We start from the raw sequence: 20456 nt of genomic DNA, 5'->3' as shown, positions 1-20456 counted from the left end.
CTTTCCTCTGTCAACAGTACTGGACTTCATCAGAGATTTGTTAACATTTTCAGATGAGCACCTTTGTACTTTCTCCTTGCCTCCTTCAGGAATGGGGAAAGCTTCCCATAAACATTCTCAAAGCTATCTCATTGTTATCCTTAAATTCTCTTCTTAACTGTCCTCTACCGTGATGCCTAAAAGAAAATTGACAATGATTAAGCATCTGGTGTGCTATGACTACTGCTTTCCATGCTGAACAGTTTTGTTTCATTGTTAGCTTGTTCTTCCCCCCATCTGTATCTTCTATCTGTTTGCTGACCTTTGTTGTATACTTCGATGCTAAGCCCCTTGAGGCATGGACTGTCTGTGATTTGTTTCTAAAGTGCCCAGGCCACTGAAGCCCTGCTCTGTGACTGGGGCTCCTGCACACTACAGCAATGTAAATAATAATCATCTGTTTTAAACATTTGCAAAATATTTCCATTTTGACCTTCACTAACATCAGTTTCTAGCCATTGGGGATCTTGTGTTTGTCTGCTCCTATTAGATCTCTTCTCTCCAAGCAGGTGCTTAATGAAGCCTAATCAAGTCATCTCTTTTTAAAAGCTAAATAGATTGAACTCCTTTGTCATTGGAACAAATTTTTTCCAGACTTTAAATAGTTCTTATAGCTTTTTTTCTGTTCTCCTCCAATTTTTCAGCATCCTTTTTAAGTGTAGATACCAGAACTGGGCACAGCATTCTAGTAGTAGTTTCAACAGTGTTGTAATATTACTTTTCTGCTCCGGCTTGATATGTTCTGCCATCACATTTCAATTCTGACCTTGTACCTGGTTCCCACTGTTTTGGGCTCTCCACATATTACTGTTGATGCACCTCAATCTTGACCTGTATTTTTCCACTCCAGGGTGTCTCTCAGGCAAGAGATCTGCACAAGTGCACCCTTGCTTATTCTTACCAGCTTAGGTTAAAAACTTCCCCAAGGTACAAACTTTGCCTTATCCTTGAACCGTATGCTGCCTCCACCAAGCGTTTTAAACAAAGAACAGGAAAAGAGCCCACTTGGAAATGTCGTTTCCCCCCAAAATCCCCCCAAGCCCTACACTCCCTTTCCTGGGGAAGGCTTGGTAAGAATCCTCACCAATTTGCATAGGTGAACACAGACCCAAACCCTTGGATCTTAAGAACAATGAAAAATCAATCAGGTTCTTAAAAGAAGAATTTTAATTAAAGAAAAGATAAAAGAATCACCTCCTGTAAAATCAGGATGGTAAATATCTTACAGGGTAATCAGATTCAAAACATAGAGAATCCCTCTAGGCAAAACCTTAAGTTACAAAAAGACACAGGAATATACATTCCATCCAGCACAGCTTATTTTACCAGCCATTAAACAAAAGGAAATCTAACGCATTTCTAGCTAGAATACTTACTAACGTAACAGGAGTTGTAAGACTGCATTCTTGATATGCAAAAGCATCACACAGACAGACAAACCCTTTGTTTCCCCCCTCCAGATTTGAAAGTATCTTGTCCCCTCATTGGTCATTTTGGGTCAGGTGCCAGTGAGATTATCTTAGCTTCTTAACCCTTTACAGGTGAAAGGGTTTTGCCTCTGGCCAGGAGGCATTTTATAGCACTATATACAGAAAGTGATTACTCTTCCCTTTATATTTATGACACACACCCCCAAATCACAGATAGGGTGAAACATTGGCTGTGATTTCTTCCTGGAGCTCTAGGAGAAAATAGAGTTAATAAGACACATGCACCTCTAAATATACTACTAACTCTATAAAGACTAACAATATTTTCCACATCTCAAGGACTATTTTAACCAGTTGATTCTGGGAAACTTTCATGGGAGAGTACATCAGCCACTTTGTTAGAAGCTCCTGAGATGTGTTGGATGTCGAAATCAAAATCTTGGAGACCTAAACTCCACCGAATAAGTTTTTTGTTATTTCTCTTGGCAGTATGAAGCCACTGTAGTGCAGCATGGTTGGTTTGCAGGTGGAAACGCTGTCCCCAAATATATGGGCGTAGCTTTTCCAGAGTGTAGACAATGGTGTAACATTCCTTTTCGCTGATTGACCAGTGGCTTTCCCTCTCAGACAGCTTCTTGCTGAGAAACACAACAGGATGGAATTCTTCATTTGATCCTTCCTGCATTAAGGCTGCTCCCACACCACACTCGACACATCTGTGGTTACTAGGAATGGTTTGTCAAAGTCTGGGGCCCTTACCACAGGGTCAGACATAAGTGTCGCTTTAAGCTGGTTAAAGGCCTTCTGACACTCTTCAGTCCACTGAACGGCATTTGGCTGTTTGTTTTTTGGTTAGGTCTGTCAGTGGGGCGGCGATTTGGCTGTATTGCAATACAAATCGCCTGTAATATCCGGCCAAGCCTCAGAAGGATTGGACCTGTTTCTTTGACTTTGGGACAGGCCACTTTTGGATAGTATCCACTTTGGCCTGTAGAGGGTTGATAGTTCCTTGAGCCACCTGGTGTCCAAGGTAAGTCACTCTGTTTAGGCCTATTTGATACGTCTTAGCCTTAACAGTTAGTCCTGCCTCCCTTATGCGCTCCAAGACTTTTTGTAGATGTTCCAGGTGTTCTGCCCAGGAATCCAAAAATATGGCCACGTTGTCAAGGTAGGCGACTGCATATTCTCCCAATCCCGCTAGGTGAGCACCTACAAGTTTTTGGAAGGTGGCGGGTGCATTCCACAGCCCGAAAGGGAGCACATTAAATTCATACAGCCTGACGTGTGATGAAGGCTGACCTTTCCTTGGTGGATTCATCTAGCGGTACTTGCCAGTACCCATTGGTTAAGTCAAAGGTAGAGATGAACTGGACCCGTCCCAGTTTCTCCAATAGTTCATCTGTGCGTGGCATTGGATAATTGTCTGGGCGAGTTACAGCATTTAGTTTATGGTAGTCCACGCATCTCCCCATCAGATCTCCCCATCTGGTTTGGGAACTAGAACCACTGGAGATGCCCTTGCATAGCTCCTTGATCTGCTGTCACTGCATACGCCCAAAGGTCATGGAGAGGTTCACCTCTTCCACACCACCAGCACTTTTCCCTTCATAGTAGACACCTTCAGGCCACTTGGCGTCATCTCCTCCTTGGGCTGTAAATAGACAAACCTTTAATTATCTGGAATAAAAGGGCTTTAGAGAATTAATATGGTACACCTTAGGCTTTTGGTTGGAGGTGGGGAATGCTATGAGATAATTAACAGCTCCCAGGCGCTCTTGGACCGTGAATGGCCCTTCCCATGATGCTTCCATTTTATGAGCCTGGAGCGCCTTTAAGATCATGACCTGGTCCCCTACTTTGAAGGAATGCTCTCTGGCATGTTTATCATACCAGGCTTTTTGGTCTTTTTTAGCATCCTTTAGGTTTTCTTTAGCAAGGGCTAAAGAGGTTCGGAGGGTGTTTTTTTTTTGTAGGTTGGTTACAAAGTCCAGAATGTTAGTTCCTGGAGAAGGTATAAACCCCTCCCATTGCTGCTTCACCAACTGTAATGGCCCCTTAACCTCACGGCCATATACAAGTTCAAATGGTGAAAACCCTAAACTGGGATGTGGTACAGCTCTGTAGGCAAAGATCAACTGCTGCAATACTAGGTCCCAATCATTGGAGTGCTCATTTACGAATTTACATATCATGGCCCCCAAAGTTCCATTACATTTCTCCACTGGGCCATTTGTTTGATGATGGTAAGGGGTGGCAACTACGTGGTTCATCCCATGAGCTTCCCAAAGGCTTTCCATAGTTCCTGCCAGGAAATTAGTTCCTGCATGGTAGTAGTTAATTTCATAAAGGGGATCTACTCAAAAATGAGGGAGTTAGTTAAACAGAAATAAAAAGGTACAGTGCCAAAAGTGAAATCTCTGCAAGCTGCATGGAAACTTTTTAAAGACACCATAATAGAGGCTCAATTTAAACGTATACCCCAAATTAAAAAACATAGTAAGAGGACCAAAAAAGTGCCACTGTGGCTGAACAGCAAAGTAAGAAGCAGCTAGAGGCAAAAAGGCATCCTTACAAAGTGAAAGTTAAATCCTATTGAGGAAAACGGAAGCATAAACTCTGGCAAGTGAAGTGTAAAAATATAATTAGGAAGGCCAAAAAAAAATTTGAAGAACAGTTAGCCAAAGACTCAAAAAGTAACAGCAAAAAAATTAAGCACATCAGAAGCAGGAAGCCTGCTAAGCAACCAATGGGGCCGCTAGACGAACGAGATGCTAAAGGAGCATTCAAGGATAAGGCCATTATGGAGAAACTAAATTAATTCTTTGCATTAATTCCTTCATGGCTAAAGATGTGAAGGAGATTCCCAAACCTAAGCCATTCTTTTTAGCCGACAGATCTGAGGAACTGTCCCAGATTGAGGTGGTGTTAGAGGAGGTTTTGGAATAAATTGATAAATTAAATTGTAATAAGTCACCAGAATCGGATGGTATTCACCCAAGAGTTCTGAAGGAACTCGTGTGAAATTGCAGAACTACCAATTGTGGTATGTAAGCTTTCATTTAAATCAGCTTCTGTACCTGATGACTGGAGGATAGCTAATGTGACACCAATTTTTAAAAAAGACTGTAGAGGTGATCCTGGCAATTACAGGCCATTAAGCCTAACTTCAGTACCAGGCAAACTGGTTGAAACTATAGTAAAGAACAGAATGGTCAGACATACAGATGAACATGCTTTGTTGTGGAAGTGTCAACATGATTTTTATAAAGGGAAATCACGCCTCACCAATCTACTAGAATTCCTTGATAGCATCAACCAGCATGTGGACAAGGGGGAGCCAATGGATATAGTGTACTTAGATTTTCACAAAGCCTTTGACAAGGTCCCTTACCACAGGCTCTTAAGCAAAGTAAGTTGTCATGGGATAAGAGGGAAGGTCCACTTCATGAATCAGTAGCTGGTTAAAAGATAAGAAACAAAAGGTAGGAATAAATGGTCAGTTTTCAGAATGGAGAGAATAGTGGTCTTTCCCAGAGGTCTGTACTGGGACCAGTGCTGGTCAACGTATTCATAAATTATCTGGAAAAAGGCGTAAACAGTGAGGAGGCAAAATTTGAAGTCATTATCGATAGTTCTCTGAAAACGTCCACTCAATGTGCAATGGCAGTCAAAAAAAAAAAAAAAAAAACTAACTGAATGTTGGGACTCATTAAGAAAGGAGTAGATAATAAGACAGAAAATATCATATTGCCTCTGTATAAATCCGTGGTACGTCCACATCTTGAATACTGTGCGTGGATCTGGTTGTCCCATCTCAAAAAAGATGTATTGGAATTGGAAAAGATTCAGAAAAGGGCAACAAAAATTATAAGGGGTATGGAACGGCTTCCGTATGAGGAGAGATCAGTAAGACTTGGACTTTTCATGCTAAAAAAGAGACAATGAAGGGGTGATATGATAGAGGTCTATGAAATCATGTCTGGTGTGGAGAAAGTAAAGAAGTGTTATTTACTCTTTCTCAAAAAGAAAAGGAGTACTTGTGGCACCTTAGAGACTAACAAATTTATTAGAGCATAAGCTTTCGTGAGCTACAGCTCACTTCATCGGATGCATTTGGTGGAAAAAACAGAGGAGAGATTTATATACACACACACAGAGAGAACATGAAACAATGGGTTTATCATACACACTGTAAGGAGAGTGATCACTTAAGATAAGCCATCACCAGCAGCAGGGGGGGGAAAGGAGGAAAACCTTTCATGGTGACAAGCAAGGTAGGCTAATTCCAGCAGTTAACAAGAATATCAGAGGAACAGTGGGGGGTGGGGTGGGAGGGAGAAATACCATGGGGAAATAGTTTTACTTTGTGTAATGACTCATCCATTCCCAGTCTCTATTCAAGCCTAAGTTAATTGTATCCAGTTTGCAAATTAATTCCAATTCAGCAGTCTCTCGTTGGAGTCTGTTTTTGAAGCTTTTTTGTTGAAGTATAGCCACTCTTAGGTCTGTGATCGAGTGGCCAGAGAGATTGAAGTGTTCTCCAACTGGTTTTTGAATGTTATAATTCTTGACGTCTGATTTGTGTCCATTCATTCTTTTGCGTAGAGACTGTCCAGTTTGGCCAATGTACATGGCAGAGGGGCATTGCTGGCACATGATGGCATATATCACATTGGTAGATGCGCAGGTGAACGAGCCTCTGATTGTGTGGCTGATGTGATTAGGCCCTATGATGGTATCCCCTGAATAGATATGTGGACAGAGTTGGCAACGGGCTTTGTTGCAAGGATAGGTTCCTGGGTTAGTGGTTCTGTTAGTGTGGTGTGTGGTTGCTGGTGAGTATTTGCTTCAGATTGGGGGGCTGTCTGTAAGCAAGGACTGGTCTGTCTCCCAAGATCTGTGAGAGTGATGGCTCGTCCTTCAGGATAGGTGAAGGACTATTTCCCCATTGTATTTCTCCCTCCCACTCCACCCCCCACTGTTCCTCTGATATTCTTGTTAACTGCTGGAATTAGCCTACCTTGCTTGTCACCATGAAAGGTTTTCCTCCTTTCCCCCCCTGCTGCTGGTGATGGCTTATCTTAAGTGATCACTCTCCTTACAGTGTGTATGATAAACCCATTGTTTCATGTTCTCTGTGTGTGTGTGTGTGTGTGTGTGTGTGTGTGTGTATATAAATCTCTCCTCTGTTTTTTCCACCAAATGCATCCGATGAAGTGAGCTGTAGCTCACGAAAGCTTATGCTCTAATAAATTTGTTAGTCTCTAAGGTGCCACAAGTACTCCTTTTCTTTATGCGAATACAGACTAACACGGCTGCTACTCTGAAACCTGTCATTACTCTTTCTCATAACACAAGAATGAAATTAATAGTCAGCAGGTTTAAAACAAACAAAAGGAAGTATTTCTTCACACAAACACAGTCAACCTGTGGAATTCTTTTCCAGAGGAGGTTGTGAAGGCCAAGACCATGACAGAGTTCAAAAAAGAACTAGATAAATTCACGGAGGATAGGTCCATTAGTGGCTATTAGCCAGGATGGGCAGGGACGCAAAACCATGCTCTGAATTGTCCCTAGTCTCCGTTTGACAGAAGGTGGGAATGGGTCACAGGGGATGATCACTTGATGATTACTTGTTCCGTTCATTCCCTCTAAAGCACCTGGCATTGGCCATTGTCAGAAGACAGGATACTGGGCTAGATGGACCATTGCTCTGATCCAGTATAGCCATTCTTGTGTTCTTTTTTTAAATAGTCCTAATACAAATGCTTGTGAGATAGCAACAGCTATGAATTTTCAGTTTTCATGCTTCTTTCCATAGAAGATTTTAGTGTCATAGTCTTGTCTTAGAATCATAGAATATCAGGATTGCAAGGGACCTTAGGAGGTCATCTAGTCCAACCCCTTGCTCAAAGCAGGACCAATCCCCAACTAAATCTTGCACTGCTAGAAATCCATTTTTTTTAATCCCAAATGTTGTCATTTTAACAATTGTCATTGAACAACTTGCCAAGGGATGCTGGGGATTCTCCATCACTTGAAACCTTTAAATCAAGATTTAAATCAAGATTAGATGTCTTTTTAAAGTATATGCTGTAGCTCAGACAAAAAGTTATGGGCTTAATGCAGGAACCATTTGGTAAATAGTCCATGTCTGTGTAATGCAGAGTGTCAGACTAGATGATCATTTTAGTCTTTTTTGCCCTTAAAATCCATTAATCAGTCTCTCTCCTTAACTGATTTCCCAGAATCACAATTGTGTCACAGTGCATGGGCATATCGAATCTACCCTAATGTCTACTGTTTAAATGTTGATAGGCAAAACCCTGGGGAGCTTTCTTCTATAAATTAATCTTGGTGTATACAACAATTCATGACAGTTTGGGGAGCAACCTGTGCAATGCAACTTTCTAGGGCTACTGTAGATCAATCTGACTGAAAAGAGTTGGTTAAAGCAGGGGTGGGCAAACTACAGGCCGCATGTGGCCCGTCAGATGTTTTAATCCGGACCTCGAGTTCCCGCTGAGGAGTAGGGTCTGGGGCTTGCTCTGCTCTGGCGCTCCAGCCATAGAGCAGGGTCAGGGGCTTACCCCGATCGCTCCCAGAAGCAGTGGCATGTCCCCCTTCTGCCTCCTACATGTAGGAACAGCCAGAGGGCTCTGCACGCTGCCCCAGCAGCTCCCATTGGCCGGGAACTGCGGCCAATGAGAGCTGCAGACAGGGCAGCATGCAGAGCCGCCTGGCCGTGCCTCCACGTAGAAGCCGAAGCGGGGACGTACCTCTGCTTCTGGGAGCTGCTTGAGGTAAACACTGCCCGGAGGTGGCACCCTGACCACCTCCCATGCCCCAACCCCCTGCCCTGATCCCCCTCGCACTCTCGGTCCAAGCCCAGAGCCCCCTTCTGCACCCCAGGGCCCGCACCCCCAGCTGGAGCCTGTACCCCAACTCCCTGGTCCAGCACGGAGCCCCCTCTCTCATCCTGAGTTCCTCATTTCTGGACCCACCCCGGAGCCCGCACCCCAACCCCAATTTCTTGAGCATTCATGGCCCGCCATACAATTTCCATACACAGATGTGTCCCTCGGGCCAAAAAGTTTGCCCATCCCTGGGTTAAAGGTTGTATATATGCAGCTATTCCATGCAATAAAATAGTATGACTTTAAAATTGTAAGTACTGACAGAGATTAAAGGATTGGTGGGGGAAACATCTTTCCCTACTGCATGCATGCACATGTACAATCTGAGCCCTGCTTTGAAACTATAAATAGGAGCAGGGGTTCTTGCTCTTGGTTGGGGATGTTTGTGTTCCTACCTAGTATCTAATCAAAAGGTCTCTTGTGATGGCAGTGGTTTGGGATTGAGCTATTCTAGCAATGGATGGAAACCTCTCATTAATACAAGTTCATGTCCATAAGCAGCACAGTGCATAAGTCTACACCAGAAAAGGCACAAGCAGAAGGAAAATTCCTTTTGAGAAAGATAGGGCTTTGAAATCAATGAGTTCCCAAGACCAAACAACTCCTTGTGGAGTTAAGTTTTTAGCACGCTCTTGGTGCTATACAAACAATGCATTCTCAGCAGCAAACATATGCACAGGTTTTCTTGTTTCAGAGTAGCAGCCGTGTTAGTCTGTATTCGCAAAAAGAAAAGCGGTACTTGTGGCACCTTAGAGACTAACAAATTTATTAGAGCATAGCTTTCGTGAGCTACAGCTCACTTCCGAGTGAGCTGTAGCTCACGAAAGCTTATGCTCTAATAAATTTGTTAGTCTCTAAGGTGCCACAAGTACTGCTTTTCTTTTTAGGTTTTCTTGTATAAGCACTTTACAAGGATTTAACACAGGCCAACTTCAAAGAACCCATGTTTAATAAACATTACAAACAGCATGTATCTTGAAGCTCTAGAAATATACAAACTAATCAGTAATATAGAATCATAGAATCATAGAATATCAGGGTTGGAAGGGACCCCAGAAGGTCATCTAGTCCAACCCCCTGCTCAAAGCAGGACCAAGTCCCAGTTAAATCATCCTAGCCAGGGCTTTGTCAAGCCTGACCTTAAAAACCTCTAAGGAAGGAGATTCTACCACCTCCCTAGGTAACGCATTCCAGTGTTTCACCACCCTCTTAGTGAAAAAGTTTTTCCTAATATCCAATCTAAACCTCCCCCATTGCAACTTGAGACCATTACTCCTCGTTCTGTCATCTGCTACCATTGAGAACAGTCTAGAGCCATCCTCTTTGAAACCCCCTTTCAGGTAGTTGAAAGCAGCTATCAAATCCCCCCTCATTCTTCTCTTCTGCAGACTAAACAATCCCAGCTCCCTCAGCCTCTCCTCATAAGTCATGTGCTCTAGACCCCTAATCATTTTTGTTGCCCTTCGCTGTACTCTTTCCAATTTATCCACATCCTTCTTGTAGTGTGGGGCCCAAAACTGGACACAGTACTCCAGATGAGGCCTCACCAGTGTCGAATAGAGGGGAACGATCTCGTCCCTCGATCTGCTCGCTATGCCCCTACTTATACATCCCAAAATGCCATTGGCCTTCTTGGCAACAAGGGCACACTGCTGACTCATATCCAGCTTCTCGTCCACTGTCACCCCTAGGTCCTTTTCCGCAGAACTGCTGCCGAGCCATTCGGTCCCTAGTCTGTAGCGGTGCATTGGATTCTTCCATCCTAAGTGCAGGACCCTGCACTTATCCTTATTGAACCTCATTAGATTTCTTTTGGCCCAATCTTCCAATTTGTCTAGGTCCTTCTGTATCCTATCCCTCCCCTCCAGCGTATCTACCACTCCTCCCAGTTTAGTATCATCCGCGAATTTGCTGAGAGTGCAATCCACACCATCCTCCAGATCATTTATGAAGATATTGAACAAAACGGACCCCAGGACCGACCCCTGGGGCACTCCACTTGACACCGGCTGCCAACTAGACATGATGATTCCCATCCAGACTTACCACAACCAACAAAATAAAAACTACTGTCCTGCTGGTTAATATCCCCCTGACCAACCATCAGCCTACCTTTTCACTAAAAGCAGCATGCCCAGAAGGTCAGCAAATTTAGGCTGTTTCAAAGCATGAGGGGAAGCAAAACTGACTTAAAAATCCTCCTAGAGAACTCACTGTCACCATTCCATATTAAACCAGGGGCCTGGTGGTTGAGGCATCTCTGATAATTGGCACATCTATTTTCAGAGAGTACATTTATTTTTGCTGACCCTCTGCAATGAGGTATTTCTCCCTTTACTGGCAGAATAATTGCTGCAGTTGTAAACCTAGGTGATCTGACAGCTGGTCCTTCTTATTCTGGGGATTGTGAAGTCTTTTTGCAAGAAAACAATTGGCTATCGGACTAAATGGAAGTTCCTTCTATCGGACTAAATTCCTTGGGAAGTTGGGATATCTCTAATCTTGTTTTAATGTGCATCAAGCCACTTAATGCCTTTGTGCTTTCAAAGTAAAGTTGTTTAAGTTAATTTAAAATAAAGGGTTGTTTAAATATTCTTTCTGGTTTGAGAAAGTGGTTACTCTGTGTGTTATACGGTATTCGTTTTGGATCAGTTTAACTGTTCTTATTGCTCAGTTTTGAGGTTTGGGCCAAAAACTCTTTACAGTTCAAAGACTCGTGCACAGTGCCTTCTTTTGACTGGAAACAGAATTAACTGGTCACTAATGTGTATGGAATTCTTTCTTCTCCTTAATGCTCAATTGTCTTGCGAGTGGACTATGTAATTTCATCTCTTAATCTTGGCGGCCTCTTTCCAAGGCAAGATAGGGCAGACTTTTTTTAGTTCATTCTATATGGCTGAAAAATCAAGGTGCCTTATGTTTTACTGTGTGATTCCCTGTCAGTCACTTAGACATTCTTGATATAAGTAGCAGAGTATTCACTGGGGAAAGTGGCATGCCTGGACATGTTGAGATAAATTAACACTGTTAAATGCTCCAGGAATGTGTTTAAATTACTTGTTTACTGTAACTTCATTAGAAATGTTTTGGTGGAAAAGGTAACACTGTATTTTTAGCAGGTTTAATTTTATTCATGCTCTGGTCAACTGGATATTCTCTGACTACATATGCATAGTTTTCAGAGTAGCAGCCGTGTTAGTCTGTATTCGCAAAAAGAAAAGGAGTACTTGTGGCACCTTAGAGACTAACAAATTTATTAGAGCATAAGCTTTCGTGAGCTACAGCTCACTTCATCGGATGCATTTGGTGGAAAAAAAAAATTTTTTTTTTCCACCAAATGCATCCAATGAAGTGAGCTGTAGCTCACGAAAGCTTATGCTCTAATAAATTTTAGTCTCTAAGGTGCCACAAGTGCTCCTTTTCTATATGCATAGTTGAGATGTATGAAGGCACCAGGAGTGTGTGGTGGCGGGATGGTTACTGACAAGCACTCCTGGCACGTGACAGTTATAAAAGGGTTAATTTTGAGGCAGTGGTGAATCCATATCCGATATCTTTGCTGTTTAAATGTAGTTGACCTTTTGCAAACAATGTCCCAGGTAAAAGATTTTGCAAGCCCTGGTTATGTTTGTCTATCTAGGTACCTACACAGCCCCTTTACCATAGTATCATAGCTCCTGGATATTTCTGTTCTGCCACTCCACATGGGTACAAGGAAGCTTTATTTTTTAGCATTAATACTGTGTTGGTTCTGCTTTCAGCTCCGTTATCTCCTCCTCCTGCCTGTACGGGTAAACAGCCTAATTCCCGATGCCCGAAATTCCATTGTTACGTATCTCAAACTGGGTGCAGGAGCATCCATCAGGTCCTTTAATATCTCTGTGGCTCCCCTGAGCTAATGGAAATAAACAGTTTGTTTTTTAGACTAGTAGTTTTTTGGCTGTTTCAAATGATGTTGCTCTGAACAGCAGGAAATCTGAACCTTTGCTCCTGATCATATACTAGGAGCACTTTAATAATGAAATGGAAATTGATCAATGGTACCTTATAGCTAAACTACTGGCATATTGGGATTGAAAATAGGGATACTGCAAACTGGGGACAGAGGACTGTTAGTACATGTCTGTGGCAGTTTGGCTGATGAATTTGTTGACATTTATGACTGCATAGGGTGAATATAGAGCAGGGGTGAGCAAATTACAGCCCGGGGGCTGTTGTCGGTAGCTACCGGTGTGGTGCTCTGCTCTTGTTCAATAACAGTCGGTTGTGTGCATGTTCCCTCTGTGTGCTGCCCCAGCGTTGGGCAGATAGCCGACACAGCAGACCCTGAAAGAACCCCCAAAGACCGCAGACTCTAGTAAGGTACGAAGGCACCTGGCCAGCTTTATTGTCAAATGAAGCACAGTAATAGTTTCCTGCAGCCTCTACAGGACATACTACGAAAATGTGCCCCTGTCAATGGACACAGCTCAGTCAGTGGCGGGACACTCCACTGCCGCCTAGGGTGGACAAAGATATGTGCTCCGGGACCAGTTTTTATACAGTTGCAAGACAGATTACTCATCCCCACTAACATACTGAGGTACAGCCCCTTGACTCATTAGGGTGCTGTCTCCCACTTTGATCATGTTGGTTCAAACAAACAGATCTGTCCATGTTGTCCTTTTGACCCTGTCTCTGGCTGTTTTTTATTTCTGTGAAGTGTCCTCATATTGGGATGTCCAGGTGCCATCTTGGCACATGTTCCTCGTATTATTACTTACATCATTAGCGTATGCTTTCTAGGGGTCCTTTTCTTTCCAAGTTCTGCAATTAGGGCCTGCCTCTGGCTCACAGGCTTAGCAATGCCTCGAAGTACTTTGGTTCAGGCTTTAGCCCTCAGACTAAGCCTCTGATACAAGGGTTTATGTTTCAGGGCCTCTTACTACAGGGGCCTCATCCGGTCCTTCAGACTTAATCCAGTCCTCGAGCTCCTGGCAGGGTCTGGGGTTTGCCCCACTCTGGCGCTCTGGCTGGGGAGCGGGGTCAGGGGTTTGCCCCATTCTTCATGTGCCGTGGCTCCACACGGCTCCCGGAAGCAGCAGCATGTCCCCACTCTGGCTCCTAGGCATAGGGGCAGCCAGGGGGTTCCGCATGCAGCACCCATAGCTCCCATGGGCTGGGACCTGCAGCCAATGGGAGCTGCAGGGGCAGCACCTGTGGATGGGGCAGTGTGCAGAGCCTCCTGGCCGTGTCTCCGCTTAGGAGCCAGAGGGGGGGACATGCTGCTGCTTCCGGGAGCTGCCATGAGGTGAGCACTGCCCAGAGCCTGTCCCTCTGAACCCCTCCCCTTCCTCAGCCTTGATCCCCCTCCCACCCTCCAAACCCCTCGGTCCCAGCCTGGAGCACCCTCCTGCACTCCCAATCCACAGCCCCACCCCAGAGCCCACATGCCCAGCCAGAGCCTGCACTCCAGTCTGGAGTTCCCTCCCACACCCGGAATTCCTCATTTCTGGCCCCACCCCAGAGCCCGCACCTCCAGTAGGAGTCCTCACCCCCTCCACCACCCCAACCCCCAATTTCATGAGCATTCATGGCCTGCCATACAATTTCCATACCCAGATGTGGCCCTCAGGCCAAAAAGTTTGCCCACCTCTGATATAGAGGGTCTGTGCACCACACAGCTTTGCTGGTCTTATTTTTGTCAGCAGTAGCCACATAAAAGTAGCACACGTGTCATTTTATCTGTAATTTAGAAATGTACTTTACAAAAAAAAAATACCTGCATCTGATTTCATTCAGCAGCTGGTTAAGGCTTGCTGAGTAAATCCTTTTACCTTAGGTAGTTACACAGTGCAGAAGAAAATGTCACCACCAGAGCAGACTGCACTTTGAGATAAATTGTCCTCATTCAGTTTTAAGGCTTCTAGCAGTTTATAAATAAGCAACATTTCATTTCAAGCATATAACTTCCACATGTAATGCTACCTTAACCAACTTCCCTGTAACAATACATATGAATTTGGAAAGTTGGTCCTTGAGTCCCACCATGCTGTTTGTCTTGTTTTTTCAGTCAAATGCTAACTTTTGCCTCCTGCTCTAAATACCTCTCTAAATTCCAAATAGAAGCATAGGGTCATTCTGTGAGTAAATAGTAGGTATCTCTTCAGGGCAGAGTGTTCTCTGCATGCCGTTCCTTGCTTGTCTAAATCCCACCCACACTATCACGCCACATGCAGATTTTTTTTAAATAACTTCTGGAGGAAAGGGGGTAGTGTTCAGGTGTCTGAAATGCAATGGGAGCAGACAACTTCTCCCCATTGACTGCCTCTGTAGGATTTTGCCTAAGCACTCAGGGTACTATTGGCAATGCCACCCTTACACTAGTAGACTCATAGACCTTTAAATGGAACAGCTACATTAACCCTGACATCAGAAGTTGGCATCTATTTGCATTAAATTGAGAGCTCATGCTCAAAATACAGCCAACACCTTAAGGAGTGATAAAGCCAAAGTTGAGGAAAAATTATACCAATTGTTTTGTGCGGAAATACCCCTAAGCCTTTCTCTCCTCTTTCAGTTGGTCAGTATTGGTTCTTCCTATAACTATGGAAATGAAGATCAGGCTGAATTTCTATGTGTTGTCTCGAAGGAGCTACATAATACCCCCTACGGCACAACCAGCGAGCCCAGTGAAAAAGCAAAGGTAAGATGCTGGGCATGGGAGGGAGGAAATGAAAGATGTCAGTCAAAGCAATTAGACTTAGATATTATTCAAAAGAAGGTTGAGCATAGTATGTACTCTGCTTGCCATCTCTCCTCAGCGTCGGTAATGGTTTCCTTTTCGTTGTGCATGAGAATATAAACTGTACCAGTTAAAGTAACTCTAATTGTCAGTATGATTCTCACACATTACAAAACAAGAACTTTAAATGTGCTGCTTCGTATTCTTCATGTCTTCCATACTCTTATCTGACTTCTTAGTGAGTGCTTCATTTGAGAATATGCATATTTGGGTTATAAAACAGTAGATAGACTTTGATTCTGCAACCAGTGCAGATGATGGATGTTTTTCATGCTTATCTGAGTCAGGATACAGAATTCTCACAACCAGGAATGTGACTGACACATTCTGTCTGAAAAGTATTGTCATATGCAATAAGCCCATAAAAGTCTTCCCATTAGATTAAGTCCCTTACTTGCAATGTATTGTGCTAGCTTGCAGCTTTCAGGGTTCCGTCTAATTCTTGCTCTTCTGCATGACCGAATTGACAGAGACGTTATAGGCATGAGATCTTGCTTGTGTGATCTGTTGACTTGCAGGGATAATAGTTAGGGAAGACAGTGTGTGACATGACTGAATCATAGTTGGCCCTGACCAAATGGAAAATGAATTGCACTGTTCCTCCACTCAGCGTGCACTGTACATTTTACACTATGGTTGGTGGGGAAATGGAAACTTTAGTAATTGGTTAGTAGTAAAACTAGTCATCTTTATACAAAAAAGTTTACCACTCATTTATCATTTTTATTGGTTTAAATTGAAAACAAGCAAAGTAAAACTTAGCACAGCTTTTCAAGAGTCAGCTTTAAAAAATAAACACTGAAAAAAGCCCCCTAAGACCGATCTGTAACTTCTGGGGTCAGTTGTATCCTGCTCTCGTTGTTTACAGTAAACTACTTACTGCTGCTGGTTACTACTGCTTTTCATGCTGTCCACAGCTCATTTCTTGGTTGGGCACAGCAGCAGTTTGGAAAGCAGCATTTTTGTGTATGGATACCTACAGTAGGTATGTAAGGTACAAGTAATCAGGCTTATTTCATAAAGCTTTAGAGTATTTTAAAACTTTTTTTGTTTCATTATTAGTGAAATGGCTAATTTCTGTTGAAATGTATTTTATCGCAATTCAGAGAAACATATTTTAAACCTTATAAGAAGTTAATGCAGCCAAAAATAAAAAGTGAACATGTAAAACTATAAAATCCTACATATGGATCACTGTTCCTGAACACATGTGTAAGCCCACTGCCCTCCCCTCTTCAAAACTCACTTTTGCCGTGCTGCCTGAAAGAAATGGAAAAGTTGATAAGATATATGTCGGCGTGGTATTTAAGCAACAAGTATGTGTGTGGTATCTAAGCAGTGTGTGTGTGTGTGTGTATTTTAATTGCATCCTTATCCCTCATTATTCTTCATTTGCTTGTTGTCTTAGTTTGTAAGCTCTTCAGGGCTGGGATATGTGCACCACCAAGATAAAAATTATAAAGCGCAAACTAGAATTACTGACCATAATGCATATCTTTACAAGGGACTTCAGTGACCCTTCTGCAATAACATGCTTCAGAAGGGCCCAGAGTTTGACTGGATACTAGGCTAATAGAAAATGTGTAGAATACCAAACCAAACAGTGTGGGCGTCTAAAGAGGAGGGACTAGTCCAGAACAAGTACAGTGCAACTCTTGGTGGTTCAGACATTTGAGAGATGCCAGCATTTAAACTCTTTGCAGTGAAATTCACAGGCTTGGTAGAGGGACTCTGAAGAATGCTGCTGTGTCTCAAGTGCTCACCTGGAGTCTTGATGCACAGAAGGGAGTTGTGTACTAGAAAGAATGAGCACAGTGGGAAGTAGCATGAGATTAGAACAGTAAGAGTTAGTTAAAAACCAAGACTAAGTGTAGTCCTTTTGCGTGGCTGAAAATACACAGTTGGAAGCTCTCTCTGATGCCAAGTAAAGTCATTTTGAAAGGAAAGTGAGTGAAAGAATCCCCAGAAATTAGCAGAGTTTTGTTCCACTGTGCATTGACCAGTGGAGGTTTGGGATGGGAGAGTTGTCTTTACCAGACTTGGGCTAACCTCAAAATGCAGGAATAAGGCCTGGTCTACACTGGGGAGGGGAATCGATCTAAGTTACGCAGCTTCAGCTATGTAAATAACATAGCTGAAGTCGACATACTTAGATCTACTTACCGCGGTGTCTTTGCTGCAGTAAGTCAATGGCTGACGCTCTCCTGTCGACTCTGCCTGCGCCTCTCGCCCTGCTGGAATACCGGAGTCGAGGGAGAGTGCTCGGCGGTCTATTTATCACGTCTAGACTAGATGCGATAAATCAACCCCTGCTGGATCGATCGCTGCCCATTGATCCAGCGGGCAATGTAGACAAGCCCTTAGTTTTGAGAGAAGATTTATTGGATTTATAACTACATAAACTTGCCTGTTGGTGCAACAGTTGGACAGGGGTGTTCTAAACTAAAGAGCATGTCAGGGAAGAGGATGTGAGTAGTGGGGTAGGGACTGTGCACAGTTGCAACAGGAGAGCTTTTTGAAGTTTTCATTTAATATACATACTGTTAACAGAGTATTGGGGGCATGAGGGTTGTGGGTTGTTGTTTTTTTAAATCCTTTTAGGTTGAAAAGTACTAGAATGTTGAGTCAGAACTCTTTCTTGGGGTCTGTCCTCTCGACAGATGGATTTTTCAAGCCAGGTTAGCCTCAAATCCATAATCTGCTAAACTGTGTCTGATTTAACCTTCAACAACTTGTTATTCCATCGAAACAATAATGAAGGTCACCCAGAATTACATATTGACAAATATTTAGGTGGCTCTGATCCATGCTGCTGTGAAGGGGAAAGCACAAGAATCCTTGTATCATGACATCTAAAAAAAACAAAAACAAAAACACTTCTATCAGTACAGATATGAAAGAGCCATTGCATTTAATTCTGCTTTACCCACCAGATTACCAGAATCTTTATTAATAGTGGTGGGTTTACAAACCAGGAAAAAACATGTGTTGGGAGCAGCCCCAGCTGATCTGACTTTTCCATTTTTTCTTTCTTTTCTGGTGGGTTTTTTTTATCTAGTGTCCTCTTCATGGAGGACGAAATTTGCCTAAATAGGATAGAACAAGAAACAATAGCAACTAAAACTTGAAAGTAGTTTTTCCAAAAGTACTAAAATCTTCCCCAGTGACAGGTATTCTACATTATTGACTTCCTCCAAAAGTGACATGCTAGTAAAAATACTGAACTATGGCAGTAAAGTGTGATAAATGAAGATTTTGCTGCCATGTAAATCACAGCTGTAAAATAGCATAAAATGTGCTCCTCTATGAGACAGCATTACACAGTGATAAGTATATAGACTGACTCTTGAATCTTGTACTATGAGATATTTCCCATGAAGTGAACTTAGCATATACCCTGCTTTGTAATTATTTCCTACTTTGGAAGAAACAACTCTGAGCATTTTGAAAGGCCATCTGTTTCAGAAAACCCCTCAAATGCAACTAACCTATCACCCTTGTGTTTGCAAAGTTCATACAGGAACCTTCCCAAAATAAGGCCTACACTGAATGTACATAGTCCAGGACTTGGACTACATCATGGGGAATTAGTAAGGAAAACAGCCTTACCTTAGTCAGGCTTCCAAGGGCTGTGGGCATGAGTGTTGTGTAAAGTATTTAGATTCCTTTCTGAACAGTTTATTCATTTTTTGCCATTTCGTTGCTGATTTGGATTTCTGTTCAAGTTCATTTCCATTCTGGCTTCTGCAGATTCTAATTGTAGTTTACTAAACTCTTCAACTTTTGTTTTAAGTAAAACTTAAAATGGGCCAGGTTCAGTAGAACAATAACAGTTACAACCTGAAGAAGAGCTCTGTGTAAACTCAGAAGCGTCTCTCTCTCACCAACAGAAGTAGGTCCATTAAAGATATTACCACACCCATCTTGTCTCTCTAGTATCCTGGGATGAACATAGCTACATCACCACTGCATAGGCACAACCTAAACAGTATACCTACCAGCTTGCCCAAAAGTTGGATCTCTTGTGGCATTTGAGGAAGCAATGCCACTCAGCCATTGTCTTTCCCTGAGTCCTATTATTGATAGCTGGAATGGACGTGTAACTTTCTAATGTAGCTGGGAGGAGTAAACTAACCCCTTTGAGGCAAATTACTTAAACTGTTTCAATGGCGCTTGTGGGGCAGCTTGTGATTCTCTGAGCTCTCCATTCCCAAATCCACTTGGTTTCCCTGCCCACTTTCTTCAGTTGCTCTGTTAGGAGGGGATGCCCCAATGTTCCTCCTGATGTCTGCCTCCAAAGCTAAGTTTCCTAAGTTAAGAGTCCACAGACACATGGAGCCAGTTGCAGAGCTCACAAGTTTCAGGTAGCATATATAGCATCAGCTGTCTCATTACATAGTGTTCCCTTTCATTGTGTCAAGTGAATGCTGAACTGAATGGAACCATTAGCAGTAATCTGCTGATACTTGGGACAGTGGGGAAAACTAGTTTTCCTGCTATTTATAATGTTCCTGCTTTTAAATTGTCTGGTATCTTATTGCCTTATGAAGAATTGGATTAAGAAAAATAACCTCACATACCTCAAGTGTAAGTGGATTGTACTTTGCGTTGGCTCTGACTCACTTGCAATCTTTTCTTTTCCCTCCCTTTCTTTACACTTGCTGCATGCCATTCAGAGCGAGGATGAAGACACGGATTACGATATGAATGACTCAGATTAAGTGTAAATGTCATGGTGAGCATTAGCTGCCCTAGGACTTCACCCACGTGCTTTCCTCTGCCCCATCTACCACCTACCCCTCACCAGTACCATCCTCTGGCTAGTCCTAGTGGAGTATTTGTTCTGTAGTCATAGTTGCCTTTATTCCTAGTGTCAGGTGAAAATCACAGTGGTAGACATAGTAATAGACTTTATAGTATGATCTGTTGCACAGATGGTGATGACATGACAAGACCTGTACTGGCTCTTGTGCTTTTTTACGTAAGTAACACTGGGATAATCAGTCCTTTTAAAGCTATGCTGGGAGAGGGGAAATGCTTTATACAGATTCTAGGGGAAAACATTTTTAGACAGAAATGGTTCTGGTTTTTTTTGTTGTTGTTGTTACATGGCCTGTTTTTTCTCGTCATATATTTTGTGTATAATGGCAGCTAATAAAAATCTTCAGTAAATGTCTGATTTGGCAACATATTAAGAGGCTTGTCCATCTGAAGTATGTTTGCCAAGGATGGTCCTCTTAAAGCACAATATAGGGAGTCCACAGGTCTGCATTCTTTTCTCCACTC

The 20456-nt window shown here is 42.9% G+C and overlaps 1 protein-coding gene across 1 annotated transcript in view; it reads left to right on the top strand.

Moving 5' to 3' along the window:
• The window catches only part of LOC119863007 (BTB/POZ domain-containing protein KCTD5), a 59922-nt gene that overhangs the window by 27656 nt on the left and 11810 nt on the right, over positions 1-20456 (top strand). The window contains exon 5 of the mRNA XM_038420670.2: positions 14946-15071. Within this exon, the coding sequence (XP_038276598.1) occupies positions 14946-15071 (126 nt within the window). The remainder of the gene's footprint in view (positions 1-14945; positions 15072-20456) is intronic.

The sequence above is a fragment of the Dermochelys coriacea genome, chromosome 10 (assembly GCF_009764565.3).
Source record: "Dermochelys coriacea isolate rDerCor1 chromosome 10, rDerCor1.pri.v4, whole genome shotgun sequence".
NCBI classification, from domain to species: Eukaryota; Metazoa; Chordata; order Testudines; family Dermochelyidae; genus Dermochelys; species Dermochelys coriacea.
This window is presented reverse-complemented; position numbering and strand designations above follow the sequence as displayed.